The sequence below is a fragment of the Macrosteles quadrilineatus genome, unplaced genomic scaffold (genome assembly GCF_028750875.1).
Source record: "Macrosteles quadrilineatus isolate MER2022 unplaced genomic scaffold, UCM_ALF_1.0 Scaffold_7__1_contigs__length_78375512, whole genome shotgun sequence".
In the NCBI taxonomy this organism is placed as follows: Eukaryota; Metazoa; Arthropoda; class Insecta; order Hemiptera; family Cicadellidae; genus Macrosteles; species Macrosteles quadrilineatus.
This window is the reverse complement of record NW_026542600.1, coordinates 7,088,777-7,104,901: the sequence shown is the minus strand read 5'-3', so window position 1 is coordinate 7,104,901 and position 16,125 is coordinate 7,088,777. Positions and strand designations below refer to the sequence as shown.

At 35.1% G+C, this 16,125-nt stretch overlaps 1 protein-coding gene across 3 annotated transcripts in view; it reads right to left on the bottom strand.

Moving 5' to 3' along the window:
* Nucleotides 1-146: 146 nt before the first annotated feature.
* Nucleotides 147-16,125, bottom strand: part of LOC128997940 (R3H domain-containing protein 1) — a 71,227-nt gene continuing 55,248 nt past the window's right edge. For 2 of the 3 annotated variants that reach the window (XM_054423789.1, XM_054423787.1), the window contains exons 17-24: nt 15,015-15,141; nt 14,147-14,213; nt 12,168-12,297; nt 9,670-9,762; nt 9,138-9,321; nt 7,964-8,066; nt 4,119-4,238; nt 147-1,378 (exon numbers count right to left, since the gene is read on the bottom strand). In XM_054423789.1, the coding sequence (XP_054279764.1) occupies nt 4,151-4,238; nt 7,964-8,066; nt 9,138-9,321; nt 9,670-9,762; nt 12,168-12,297; nt 14,147-14,213; nt 15,015-15,141 (792 nt within the window). In that variant the 3' untranslated portion in view covers nt 147-1,378; nt 4,119-4,150. The remainder of the gene's footprint in view (nt 1,379-4,118; nt 4,239-7,963; nt 8,067-9,137; nt 9,322-9,669; nt 9,763-12,167; nt 12,298-14,146; nt 14,214-15,014; nt 15,142-16,125) is intronic. The other variant, XM_054423788.1, reaches the window with a different exon arrangement.

Genomic DNA, 16,125 nt, shown 5'->3' with positions numbered 1-16,125 from the left:
AGATGAGAAGTAAAAATATTAAGAACCACAAAGAAACCAATTAAAATTAAAAACTCCTTGAACAAGGACAAATATTCTCCATAAAAATCTGGATCCCCAGTGTACAATGAGTGAACAAATCTGTAACAATACTCAAAGAGGGCTTACCTAAACGTACAAACAACCACAAGTAAGAAATTGTATTAAATTAACACTTTACCTATCCTATTATTTAACTACAGATCATAGAATAATGGTAAGCTTAAAAACAAAAATTTGAATGATGGCGGCAAGAGAAGAGGCTCAGCCAAATATAACCTATCTATTGCAATCTTCTTGTCCCGACTTAGTTACGACGACGGCGTTCTTCTACAAATAAATCATAAAAAACAAAAATAATATACAAAAACTAAGTTTTATCACAATAATTGTGAAGAAGGACACAATTGAAATGTAAAGGAAATGATCTCGCATGCACTGTCCCTATATTATAGTTTCAGTGATTTATTATGAAATTACGCATTTCTCAATTATCAGAAATAAATATGATTTTTAGACATAGGTAGTTTATAAAAAAAAAATTATGTACATTTAATGAGATTTTGTGTCTGTTTGTTTAATTTTGTTACTACCAAGAACTTTGGAAATGCAAAGAGATGAGATTACACATTTGACTTACTCAAACCCTGTAGGTTACCTTTTAAATCACAAATCAGTTTTGGAAACATTTAAAAATAACTTGATTTCAATTTTCTTTTGATAACTGGTGGAATTAGTTATTGGCATTTCAATTCCTTATAAATTCATGAAAACTTTATGTTTGTTCTCAACACAACTATGCGGAACTCAGTCAAAAGGAAAATAAGTAAAAGTTTAGTATATTTCAGTTTCAGATCACTAACGTTAACATGACTAACAATCTAGGTAAGGTCTGGACAGGGAACGGATCAGTAAAAAGACGCAGCAAACATCTCATCTATTTAAAACTTTGTGCAAATTATACACATTTTTCAATACTTGTATACATATCATCCAAGCCATTGAGATCCAAGCTTACAATAATATTCAAATATTCACTCGATAATCTACTCTTCACAACCTCTTATCTATTATAGAGACAGTGTATGGCGAGAACTTAAAAAATATATCGAAATCAATTCTGTATGTTTTAGTTTTTGAAAAGAAACAATGCTTAATCCAGTCAGAAAATGCTTACGGATTAAAATTAACGCTACACATAAATAATTATTGCCACTTAAGAATATGAAGGCGACTAATTTGAAAATATAGCTATTATTAAATTTATAACTGGACTAATAGGAGCCCTAAAATCAGATGCACTAACAATATCGAGTGGTAGGTTGACGGCAGATCTAAGTATTCATCATTAAATGACAACCTGAAATCAGCAACATTTCAGTACTACAACTTATTATTCATTTTTAAGAAATTTTGCCCAAAAATTAAGGTTTCAAACAAGCCGACACAACGAACTAAAAAATAAATACCATACAATAAATATAACTATTTATAAATATTTATAAATCCTTTTGATATAGGGATGGGAGTTTGACCCCTAAACTCTTTTCTACTACACTGCTGTCCTCTTTTCAAATGTTGCAGTAATCAAGACAAAGTGACACCAATTCCCTCCTCAATTCAATGCTCTGAATTGTAATAGCCGATAAATATGGATGAGATAATTGATTGGGTTTGGTGATTACAATTTAGAAACATTAAGGTGATAACAATCCCTGTTAAAACATTGCCACTTGAGAGAAGATTGTTGAGAAAATTGATATATTTTGGAGAGATTGAGGCTATGGATCAGAATGTTTTAAGCAGGGTTTTCCTAGGCTAGGAAGCGGAGTGCAGAGAGGGCGTCCGCTCTCCTCCTGTCTTAGATAATTTAATGGTACAGTAGACTCCCTCTTATACGGACACCTTTTAATCGGAGATCGGTTTAACCTTTGAGGTCAAATTTTTTCCCCATTTTTCACCGAGTATAGTTTGCCATTAGAACAGTCGAGAAAATGGCACCCGGTGACCTATACATGCCATTCAACTGCAAAAATAAACTTTTTTGAATTTTTTTTTATAGGTCGCCATTTTTGAGCAGTCGGGAAAATGGCGGGCGGCGACCTGTACTCGCCATTCGACCGCAAAGGGTTAATCGGACTAGACTCGGCGGAAATGACATCGCTTTAACCGGACAATTTTTATCAGCACCATCGGTTTAACCGGACTAGATCGGCAGGAAGTGGGCGGTACTGAAACGACTGTTCTCGTAGGAAAGATTTGAGACCAGTGATCACGTGTCTAAATACAATGCTCTCCTAAATTTAAGTCAAATACTGTATGCATTCAAACGGTCCGTTTTAACGAGTTTTTGGTGGCGTCGGTTTAACTGGAAAAACCATTATTCGGACTGGCCTCGGTCCTGAGGAGTCCGGATAAGAGGGAGTCTACTGTACTGTTTTCCTAGAAGCGGAGCGTATCGCAACTGGAAGAGCGGAAAACCACTCCTCCGAACTCCACGTTTTGTGCGGCATTCCGTGTAAGAAAACAAAGGGTTCAGGATTCAAAAATTGTATTGTCGTTAGGCATACAAAATGATGCGTTTGACATCGTCAGATATTTACCATTTTCCGAAATCGCAGGAGGCGATTGCTATGTCCACACAACCGCAGGGGACGATATAATCATGTCTTCACAACTGCGAGGGGTGATCAGAATTTGACAGCTATCGCGCAAGACGATGATGATAATGTCCACACGATCGTGGGAAAAGATCAGAATGTTGCCTCTTTTGTGGTTGCAGTAGACGATGATAATCTCCTTACGACCGCGGGATATGTTAATATATTTCTGCTATAATTGAAGATGATAATTATATCTACACGACTGCAGAAAATAGTCAGAATTTTGCCACAATCGTGGGATGTCTACACAGCCGCGAAGGATTATCAGAAGTTTAACGCGATTGTATGCAAATAGAACCACCAATAATTTTATTTTCCAATTTTTTGGCGCCCCCAAAATAACCAATTGCATCGCGCCCTAGGCACGTGCCTACCGTGCCTATTCGGTAAATCGGCCCTGCACACATTCGTCAACCAGCTACGGGCTTAATTAGGGGTTAATCTCTAAAATAACAGAAATAGAATCACAGAATGCTACTCATACTCTGTGGCAGCATTGATTTTCTTCTTTAAAAGTAGAGACATCCTACTCCGATGTAAACTGTAGCCATTATTAAAATGGGAATAGATGTAATTGAATTGAACCTCTGACTAAGATGTTGCTATCAATCACTCACTTCTGTCAATTATGGAAAGGATAACTTTTTGTAAACTATAGCGTCTCATGTCTGATCCATACATAGTACCAAGCAAAAAAGGAAATATCTAAATTTTGAAAACAGCATACTCGGTGATTTCATTCATGTTATACTGTTTGAATTAAAAATTGACTCCTGCTGGTCCATATTAGATGGGATGTCTACTTTGAAGTACTAAGCAAAATGATAATTACGTTTTTAAGGCCTCAAACCACCCTCTTCAACACATGAGCTTAGATGTTGTTAGAGTTTAGCTTGAGAAGGTAAAAATTACGTTAGACTAATTTTAATTATCTCCTGTGATCTTTTTCTACAATTACAGCTTGAAAATCTGCGATTACAGGGACACCGCGTTTGTCTCCCTCAAGCACTGAACTCATACGTTATCAAAGCGAAATTATGAACATTTGTGATCACAGAGACATTATCAACATCAACATTGTCTCCAGCGATAACTGAGAAATCCTGGACATCTTTAGGGATCACGGTGAAATCCTCTCATCAAAGGGCTTGGGGTTTGACCCCTACAACCCTTTTCTACTACATTACTGTCCTCTGTTCAAATGTTCATCGAGTTATCAACAAAGCATTTTAATTGTTGGGAACGTATCTTATTAAAAACCCATAAGGCTTATTTATGAAATATCTTATTTGTAATTACAAAACAGAAATCATGAGCTGTGGTAAAATTTAGAGATAAATTACTTTATGTGTTGTTACATTTATTAGTCCACTCCAATACGAGGAAAGCAAGCGTACATGTCAGACTAATACCTCTAGGGATGGCTGATTCATTTACCATTTAGGCTGGAGTCATTATGTCCTGCGGATTCAATTGCTGTGGTCAGAGCAGCCTGTTGACTCATCCCGTAGACTCGACCTTGGGTTTGGGGGAGGAGACGGACCGGCGGCTCGAGGCCTGGAATCAACCTCTATATCAGTATAGGGTCGAGGGAGTCTGAATGATAAACTCGATGGAAACCAATACTATAGAGGTCCTTCCATGTACCTAAAACTAACAATGTATGTTGACAGTAAACCACACCAGTTGCTGTACAGGACAAATAATATAATTATTCCAACAGAAAAAATAATAAGTGGACCACAACACAGTGGAATGGAAAATGATACGTTATAAACCTGTGGAAACGGTCCAAGGCTGTTAATAGCTCAAAGTTTCATTCACTTTCCTCTAACAGGATTCTTAAGCGGAAATTATGTCTGGGACGACGGAAAAAAGTGTTGCATTATAAACACTAAGAAGGGTAGTAGTTTTTTTTTTTAAATTTATAATGTTTTTTTTAGCCTATTAACAACCTGGGACATCTACAGTGAAACCTCGCCAACTCGACAATGTGTAGGACCCAGAGGTTGTCGAGTTAAGCCGGGTTTTCCTAGGCGCGGAGTCGGCGAGTGGAGAGAGGAACGCGGAAAACTCCACTTGTCTTAGGCAATTTAATGTTACTGTTTTCCTAGAAGCGGAGCGGAATGCCATGTTAATTTCAATTCCGCTCTCCGCGTTCCCTCTCTCCGCTCGCCGACTCCGTGCCTAGGAAAACCCGGCTTTAACCAGAATATTGCAGTTTTCAATGGGTTTGGAAAGGAGTGTATAACAAACTAATTTTTACATAAACATTTATTAATTACATGAATATTTTAGCATACTAAGCAAACCATGTTCAAAGAAATGTTGAATATTGAACAATTAAAACCAAATGTTCTGAAAAAATTTCTTTTGCGAGTGTCTTTTCAGTTGTTGACTGTCGAGTTAGTGATGTTTTACTGTAAAAATAATTTTAAAAATAGTTAGATTAAAACAAATAAAAAAATAAAGATAAAATTAACTAAAAAATAAAATAAAAAAAATAAATAAAATAAAATACACTACCGACTAGAAGGGAGGATTGTTTGGACGTTTGAGCAGCTTTTTGAATCGGGGAGGGATTCTATCCATGTACTTGAATCTAAACCTATTAAAACAACCCAACAATGTGATATAATATAAATTTCCACAGAACATTTTTAAACTAAATAGAAACAAAAATAAAAGTAAAATTGGAATGATTGTATGAAAAGGATGAAATGTATTTTAATTTAATTATTTATTTTGCAGTTTTTTTTATTTATCATTTAACAGTAGTCACAATTGGAAATAAACACAATAGAATAATTATATATCATTTAATTAACAGGGGTTTAAAAACAAGTGCAAACATATGACTTACCACAAATTCAGAAATATGTTATTGCTTTAATAAGAGTATGAAATTTCCCCTACCAAATTTACAACCAAGCACATTTAAATTGTGCTAGTAATTCAGTTAATTAGTGTTTTTACCAGGAAAGTTTTGGGGTAGTTTTGATTTTTTTCATTTCTTATGTATTTTGGGGTGCTGAATCCGAATCTGAGGTTTGCCAACAAAAATTCTTGATGCAACATGACAAAAATGAGAAAAATATGTAAAAAAATTATATTTTTTGTAATATTTGGCTTATAACTCAGAAACCATCAACTTTACGTAAATAGTCTATGTTTTGAAAATTAAAGTACACAAAATTTGCTACAAAATGTACCCCTAATGTGGTAATTTCCGATGAAACGTTTAGGCTCCAGAGCTATTTGAAAATTGGAACATTTTGTGTTAGTTTTTAAATTTCTCAAATTATTCTGTCGATGACATATATTCATTGTATATGCCCAAGCAAAGGTCTGATATAAATCCGAAGTGTTAAAATTGATCAATTTTTGTGTTACAGAACCGCTGATATTTTATTTAGTGTACAGAAAAGTTACACGAACTGTTGCCGTTTAAATTATCCTCGCTCAGAGGGTTGTAATCAGGCAGGTTCTGCAAACGTTTCGATGCATCATTTGTGAGCGTTCTAGCTTGTTCATCTGGTCAATAAAAAAAGGTTAAAAGTAAAAAAAAAATTATCTACACATAATAATAAGTAATATCAAAATTAAAATAACAGCAATCAGTTAATCATGTAATATACGTATGCACCTGATGACGTGATATTAAGATATACGTAAATAATATTAAAATGTTATATAGGCATATACTGTTGCTAAGCATTTACATTGTGTGTAGATTTAACAAGTTAATAAATAAAGGAATGTGCGTTTGGTACTATACTTACTTTCAAGAATTTTTGTTGGCAAACCTCAAATTCGGATTCAGCACCCCAAAATACATAAGAAATGGAAAAAATCAAAACTACCCCAAAACTTTCTCGCTATGAGTAAATTTAAATACAAATTTACTGGATTATAGAAAAATTTTGGAACTGTGTAAATACAAAAAAAATATCTCACATCCTAAAGCTTTCTGCAGTGCTCCTGTCTAAGAATATAATTGTTCAAATTCTCATTACTCTAATATCGAATCAATATTTTCTATTCCATAACAGGAACACAGTTAAAATGTGTCATTTATAAGTAATATCAATCGGAAATTAGCAAAAGGTAAATTTTGAACTTTATTGTTGTAAGAATTAGTGGTACATAAGCTTGAAGTTTTGTTAAGGAAACTTGTTCTAAAAATGTCCTGGCCTTAATCTTAATATGTAAACAATATAACAAAAAAATATATAAAATGAATCAATAATAAAATAAATAATACCTTGAATGAATTTGGATTTTTTTTATATAAAAATAGGTTGGCGGCCTCTTTTAACCTTGCATTTGCCCGTCCACATAGACTAAGTGCCTGTGCGTGGATCGTTTGCAGCAAAGCAAGGAGTGAGCCGGTACAGTACAAAAGGTGAACTGTACTGATAAAATGTTATCGGCAGTGACCAGGATCCGAACCCACGACATCGCTGCCTTGGGCCCGAAGTCCGCGACGCTACCGACTGAGCCACCGACTCACTTTGTAAATAAATAATACCCGAATGAAATGAATGGGAAAATTCCAAAGGGGCACAAGAAACACAACATTTTACACTATACACAAAATATTAGTACATTTTCACTGTGGCACACAGCATTTTTAACTAAGGAGGATATGAGGCTGAATGAAAGAGTCCAACCTGGCACAAGGGATACAATCTCTATGTTTTGTGTGTATATATAGTGTAAAGTTTAAAGTTTTGTGTATCTTGTGCCATTTTAGACTCAATTCCCATTTAGGTAAGCCTGCTATTTTAAGAAAATCCTAAAAACCTGGGCCCTTGTGCTCTATGTTACATTCTTAAGGAGGGTGTGAGTGCAAGATAAGGATCAATTTACATTAGATTAGTCAGCTGTAAGATTTATTCAGACTGAAAAAGTAATTTCTGGTGGTTTTGCTATTTGTTTTCACAACTACTACACCCATCGATCTCTATTAATACAACCGGTGTATTAATAGGGATCGATGAGTACACTATACTTGTCTGGCAATCATATGAAGACGGTTTATGTTTCCGTGCTTGGATGCTCTGTTCATAGGATGCACTTTAACTAGGTTGATACGATGACAGCAAAGTATTTTTTATTATTATAGTTAATCAGGGAGGCTACCCAGTGTTTAAGGATAGTTTTGTATTATATTCCAACAGAGGAAACCTCTGTTCATGTTGTAACTGTCAAGTTTGGCATTAAGGTGAAGTAGAACCATAAACAGGTTAAAGTGAATCTGTTCCAGTGTATTTACTCACCTGCCACGCCGTAAGGGGGTAAACGTCGGGACTGACGGTGGGAGTCGGTTGGCTGTCGGAGCGCTTTGAAACGCCCGACTGTTCATCAGAAGATAATCCCCAGCTGGAAAAACAAAACACCGATAAGTTACGTCAATAACTCGTTGTACAACAAAATAAAAAAGCTTTTTTAAACACACAAATTGTTTTTTCATACAGTCAACGGACAAAGTGGACTTCCTTGCACTGGTTATTGTACAGAAAGTTGCTAATTGCTGCATTTACTTACTTTGCCACACTCTTTTGTTTTTTTTTTTGCCCCACACCAATTGGAATACCAACCAAACAACACAAAACAGTGTGCTTTTATTATGCACGTAATCTATGTACGCTTGGAAATAGGTTGGTAACACTTAGACTATGAAAAACTGTAGCAGTGTTTCCCATTACGTTCAACATTTGGATTTAACCTGACCTAAAACGTGTTGTATAGTGTTTAAAAGATTAACTATTTCTATGCTTTATAATAACTGGGGGGAAAATATAATGTGTAACACGAGGTCAAATTGCCTTTGCTGCACTCGAGAAACTTTGCCCACTAGTTACACAAATACCTATTGTCTACAGTTGTTATACAATGTGGCAATTTGTTCACTTGAATTAGTTTGCAAAACAGCTGATTTATCAACATTTTTTCTTTGCTAACTACTTTTCCTCACTCCGGAAGACAACTGAGCTAAACATAATTTAGGCTATGATGATTTTGAATTTTAGTTTACACATTTTAGTTTAAAAACAAATAAATTATTGATGAAAATGGTAAACAGTATAGTGAACATAGAGTGTTTTTTTCATTAGTTAAGTTTTCAAGTCAGCAATGACACTGTTTATGCATCTTGGTCACAATCCTAACCTCAATGTTTGTTGTGTAATAATTTTTTAGCTGTCACATGCCAACAAACTGTAGACAAAATATAATGTACAATTCTTGTTCAAAATGTATTTTTTAAACTCAATAAAAATTAACCCACTCAGAAAGACTCGTGCATCAAGATTTTTCTTTTGTTTGAAAACATGACACTATGTTCACTAGTTGCACAAATAACTGTTCGTTAAAAGTACACACAACTGTTTTTGCTAATCGTGTAGAGAGTCCTGAAATTCAAACTGACAGCAAGACCTCGTTGAAACTTACGCGGATAGTTAAGCCGGTAAATGACCGGGCCAACTGCACTGCTCTGTGGCATTGTTGTGGCGTAATTGTTGTGCCGCGGCGGTTCGGGCGGTGCGGGGTCTCGGACCACAGGCGAACGAGTTGTGGTGGTGTTGTAGTTTACGGGACGAATCGCCCTCAGTGGGGGGCTGTTAGCCATGTTCAGCTGGAAAAATACCTTTCTGTGAGATTCAAACAGATTAAACAGTGACTATTATATTTATAGAGCCAATAACATCAATCAATCATAGAACTCATTACCAATGTATTGTTATTACACGTTACATTGCATAAATCGTTTCACTCTAAGTAACAATTATAATTATACTAAGCAACAAGGCATGGGCTAGCATTAAAGGAATTGTGAAAATAATTAAATTTTCAACATGTATCTGTGAATTTTCATAAATACAGCTTTCAGATCTAAAAATATTTCAATAAAAAAAAAGAAAATTTTCCCCAGGATTTAGGATTGTTTTAATTAATGACAGAATGACAGTGAAGTAGAAATTACCTGCATCGCTGGTCTCATCATAGCCGGGGCCATCATCTGGGGCTGGTAGAGCACGGAGGCGTAGTTGTTCATTGGGTACGGAGAGCAAACATTCTGAACAGACACATTCAGTGGTCAGTAAAGTGGACTAGAGGGAGAGTAATTTAAGATATTGGGAAAGAAGAACGGAGATAAATGTTGTGGAATGGGTTAGTGAGGGAAGAGTAAATGTCATAGTCATAGCATTAAAATACTGGTACATTCCTTAGCCTACATTTCAATAGATGCCAAGAATAAAATATAGAGAAATTGTTTTAAAGTTTAAAATAAAACTTGCTCTTTCAAATATTAGAGTTTTTAAATAAAGCTATATTATCATTAAATTCTACAGACTGCTCGCGCCGACGTCGGCGTCAGTCAGCGTCACTAGCCCTTCCAGGTGGTGACGCCGATAATTGTCGGCGGCCGACCACCTGAAATACATTGAGTCAGTAGTAGCTCAGCCATTGCCGGGAAAATTTGTAATTGTTGCCAGCCTGTAGCTTAGAATGTGAACTTTATTTTGGTGTAGGTTGGTACTAAAATTTCCTGTAAAATCCCGTCTGGCAATGCTTTTGCCCCGGTTTCAGTGAACTACATCCACTCTCGGGGTAACGCAGCACAATCAACACTGCTCTTTTGTGATTGGTCAGTTAGAAATATTTGAATTTGTGTTAAAAACAAACTTAAGAAATTTCTCATTATCAGGGCTATTTATTCATTTGATGAACTGTAATTGACTTCTATTTCCCTCCTAATCAAAGTATGTTTTAACTTTGTTATATAAACAAATTATATAAATTTTCTGTTGATTCTTTGTTCTTTTACAATTTCTCTCTTATTTACTATGAGCAAGCATGATTTTATTATAACTTTATCATCAAAAAATGTGACACTATTCATGTATATATTCCTAATGTACTTGATGAATAAAGATAATTTGAATGAATGATAATCTGTATTTAATTAAATGCCAATGCGTTCGCTGATTCGGTTGCGCGCCGGAGCTTCGCCCCCATTGGTGAGCGTTCGTTTATAGGTTGTCAGCACTGAATGTGTTAAAAAAACCTTGTCTACTTCTGAATAAGTTTGGTAATTATTTTTGTTGTCAATCTGGAATTTGCATCTGTTTGGGTAGACGAGGAGCGAGGCGATGGATGTGCATAGTAGAGCGGCAATAGTAGTGAGTCAAGAAGCTGGATTACTGTAATTTTGAATGTACATAAAATCTAATTTATCCTATTAATGAGGATGAAATGTTTTAATTTGGTAAAGAATTAAATTAATGGAGAAAATAGTAAATTACAGCCAAGTAGTAATTTATAAGGTCATAAAACTGATAAAAATAATAAAATTTGCTTAATATTTCTAGAAACTTCTAATAGTTGTGTATAGTAGTAAAAACTATTTACAGGATCAATTCTATGTTTTAAATGAGTAAATTAAGGGAAGACTGTACTTTTTGTCAAGAATAATTACACTTTAGTCACTTAACTTGTATTGTAATACAATTAGTCCTAATCTCAAATAGGACTGCTTCCAGGAACTGATAAAATAAACCAAATTTTAAACTGTGTATGTTGTTGGTTTTATTACTGAGGCTCAGCCTTCAAGGTAAAGAAATCGGGGTAGAATATCCGAACGTTGAGGCCAGTGTGTTGCTGAGGGTAATATGTACGCCCTCCGCTCTTCTACGTTTTGGCGCATCTTCGTACATCTTATTTTATACCCGCTCAGCTACGCTCTAGCCTCGCCGCTTCGCTTTCACCCTTTGGGACCTTTCCTTTTTTCAGGATTTCATCTTCAAAATCTTTTTTTTTATGTTATATTTAATCTTGTACGTCATATCTTCATAAAACCTGATCCCAAAAATACTGACTCTGGAATACATGGACCAATAAAAAGGAATACATATCAATATATTTTTAAAGCATCTCGATGGTTTTGCATCTTGAATGTCTGAGATATATGCTGAATATCTTTAGTCTTTGTCATAGGGTGGTCGAGTCATCACCCGTTATTGTATTTGGATGGGTGTCTGGACTCTAATTATTTTGTTTGGGGGTTGGCCTCACTTTGTTTTTAATACGCATGTCTATAAAAATAAATGTCTTTAGAAATTGATTGAAATGTTTCTTTTTATAACATGCCCAGAGAAGTAAGAAACAACAGAAACAGTCAAGTGTACACATAAGTAAGTGGTGTCTAGCATTAGTGATGGTGTCTAGGACAAAGTCCCCGGTGGAGAAAGACTCTGTGCAATAGGAATTTCGACACAGTGCTCACTGCTCAGGCACTTCCTCGTCAAAAGTATATTTCCCGCACAACATACTAGAGCTGAAAGGTCACGATCCTCCCAGGGGTTTTCACGGTACCTTGCTTATCAGTGCAGCATGCGACTTTGACTATTAATGATAATGTTACCGGTTTTGTTTAGTACTGCAAAAACAGTTAAAACCAGTACAAGACATAGTTGTTACCTGTGTTGTGTTAGGCGGAGTGGGCAAGCGGTGGTAAGGACGAGCTGCTTGTGTGTGTACCGGAGGATACATCAATCCCATGGACGCTGTGGCAGTCGGGACAAAGTACCCAGAACTCGGCGGCTGGGCTCTAAACATCAATCATATCAGCGATGTAATAAACAATAGTCTTCACAAACACTTGTACATAGTAACATTTAGTTTGTAAGTGGGTACTCTGAAGATGCTACATTCGGGCAAAATGTGCATCAGTTACACAAATTATCACAGGGTGTCTACTAGTTGATTAAACTGAATTCCAGTGACTTAAGGGGGGGACGACGCTAACGACTAAAACAACCTTTGGTATCCATAAGACAACAATTTTCAGTGACTTGAACATGATATAGTCAGACATTCAATATTTTGTGCAGTAACGATTTGAGCTGGTTGTCTGCTCCCAAAATATGTTTGCTTTGAATTTTCACGAATTTTCATTGCCTGAGCAAAGTGCAAAACAAAAGACAAGTCTAGGGAACTTTATTTTAGCTAGGCCCAATTTTTCCTGGGACTTTTTTTGGGGGGATCCATTACTTTTCAGTGACTTCCCTGACCGGTAGACACCCTGTTACATCAAGAACAAAATGCAACCGACAAGAAAAGGTAGCTTAATGTTATAACAAGTTCTTGAAACTGAGTAACACTATACAGGGTGTTTTTTTTTTAAACTTGCATCTTTATTTATGTAAAAACCGCAATAGATAGAAATATGCAGTTTGCGGGAATCATCTATTGACGTAGGGGGCCCAATTGTTTTGAATTCAACGTTACATTCACATTCCCCCCTTCCCCCCCTGCCGCCAACTTAATTTTTTTAAATAGCAAAGTACCCCTTGTGACATATCAAATAAAAGAGCATGAAAAAAGAAAATGTTTGATGAAAAAAATTGAAAATCGGTTCATAAATTTGTTAGATAATCACCCCCTCCCCCCCCGGAACTTATTTTTTTTTAATAGCAAGGTACCCCTTGTGACATATCAAATGAAAGAGCATAAAAAAAGAAAATTTTTTGTGAAAAAAAATTTAAAATCGGCTCATGAATTTGTGAGATAATCACCCCCCTTTTCCCCTACCCATAACTTGTTTTTTAATAGCAAGGTACCCGCCCTTGTGACATATCAAATGAAAAATAAATTTCACCAAACATTTTCTTTTTTCATGCTCTTTCATTTGATATGTCACAAGGGGTACCTTGGTATTTAAAAAAATTAAGTTGGGGGCAGGGGGGAAAGGGGGGAAATGTTAATGTAACGTTGAATTCAAAACAATTGGGCCCCCTACGTCAATAGATGATTCCTGCAAACTGCATATTTCTATCTATTGCGTTTTACATAAATAAAGATGCAAGTTTAAAAAAAAACACCCTGTATATATTATAGACAGGGTTTTATCTGTGTAGATGAATAACTACATTGCAAAATAAATTATGTGTTAGTGTAAATAATATTTAACTATTAGTTACTTCAAGCATACAGTTTAAACCAGCCACATCTGCACTTATAGGTATTTCTGATAAAGGGCTTTGGTTGGAATTCTTTATATATTTATATAAATATATTTCTATTATTCTTTATATAAATATATTTTTAAGCGATCAAGCAAGTCTATTTATTTGTTTGCTCAATCCAAAAAATAAATAAAAGAAACATCTTATAACACTTAAAACATATATTTATACTTATAGTGTTAAGCACAAGACGGTAAATATACATAAATGATGGTAGGTGGTGATCAATTTCGATTGAACACTCCAATCATCATCAGACCCAATAGGTGAATTAATGAACATCCTGAATGAACATCATGAATGAACCTAGTGATATTGGGTCTAATAATGATTAGAGTGTAAACCCAAACCCCAAGGGGGTGTGTATGTTTGCAAAACCCTAATATATTATCAGCAAAACACTTAAGACGATATGTGAGTTGGAAGACTTACGAGGGGCAGCGAGCGTAGTAGCCGTGAACTCCTGGCGGCTGATAGGTGCACTCAGGAGCAGCTGAAACTACAAATATACCTTCTATTTTAAAGTAAAAACAAGTGGTTTTAAGATTAGATATTACTATAGCTTACCTGAAAAAAAATTGAATCTAAAGACTAATAGAAACATATTAAAAATGTCAACAAACAAAATAATGATATTTCGCTCTAATGTAATCCTTCTTCAGAGAGTGGGTTGACAAGAAATAAACGAAATTATATTAGAACGAACCTTAAGTCGAAATATCAGTGTTATGTTTTGTGTTATTTTATTAAGTATCTATTAACCTCTGGACTCTTAATTTTCTCAGGTAAGTTAGCTGAACTCTATTCTTTGAAAAAATTCCCAAATTTAGGACTCTGAAAACCTTTTACTTATAATCCAAAGGAAGAAGGACTAATTGATATTTCCTTCTTCTTTTGAGACATACTTAATCATGAAAAATATACAAGCACAGTCTATGGAAAGATTAACGCAATTAGAGGATTAAATAATTTTACACCTCCAAAAAATATTACTTTATAATGAACAAGCCTTGTCTGGAAAATAACTAACAAAGTTTGAATATTAAATGGTGAAACCTTTTATTCTGTTAAAAAAAATACTTCATCAGGAACAATTTTGAAGCATTGTCTGTAAAATAATTAAACTGTTGTTTTTGAATATTAAATAATTTTATGAAAACGAATGAAGAGTCCAAGTGGAAGAGAGTTCCTCGATTAATTGCAACATAAATTCTAATTTTTTAAATATCGCTTTACAAACATTTTGAATGTTATGGGAATTTGAATTTACGAGCACTATCGATAAAAGTCGCTACTATACCTGATCGGTCTGGCTGTTGTGGATATTGGTACGAGCAAGTGGCTGGGTGACGAGGCTGAGTTGGAGGCACCACATGGTTCGGAGGGGAGAAATATACCGTTGGCAGAGTAGGGGCAGCAGTAGCACCCTAACAAAAGAATCATTGTGAATGATTGGAAATCACCAATGGATTTTATCTAAATGATAACTCCGCAATTCCTAGGTTTAGCCTGAATTAATGTGAAAAACGATCACAGGCTTAAGTCTAGCATCTTAGGAAAAAAGTTCAGGAAGGCAATGTGCATTTTTTTAAACAATAAGCCTTATAAAAGGGTTGTCTACGACACTTCTTACACGAGCAACAAATATTATTTCCTATACTTTTTTTGTAAGTAAAAACACAATCCATATACTTATCACAATTCACAACAACATTAAATATGCACCATTTTAAAACAATATTTTAACAGAACTTTCAACTTTTTACTCACAGGAAGAGGAAACGTTTTAAAACCTTTCAAATATTTATTGTAAAAGGGGGATGTGCATGACCAAACTTATTTACTGTTTATTGTGAAGCTAAATTAAGAGCCTAAGAAACTCCACGCCTTTCAAAATACCTCCACCGCAGCAAACCTGCAGACTAAGCGAGTTTCCATTCGCCTGAATTGATTTTCAATTAAATCGATTTAAATAACATTAGGTTTAAGGAGTACCTAGGTTTGCTGCTACAGGGAAACTGATAAAGAGTGTTTTTTAGTAAAATATTAATAGCTTAGTATAAAAGTGTTTTTCCAGTGAAACGTTAATAGTTTAGTATGAAATAAATTAAATTTGTCAGGTGTTATCCAAATATTTTTGTATTCAAGCAAACAAAAACAGCTAACATTATTTACATAATGCGCAAGTCCATCAAGATTAGTTATAATTAAAGTTTTCACGATGTTTCGGGATCTGAAATCAGATCCTGTCCTCATAAACACAACAAAAAAATTATCATTGACAGGTTGTCTGTTCATTACATGCCCGTCTCAGAAGCCCAGTGTTAGTGTATTCTAAAGTGGGGTCTCACAGGCCGAGGGTTTCGGTTTGTGTGTTTCTAAGCGGGGTCCATTATTTTTAAATGTCGTCT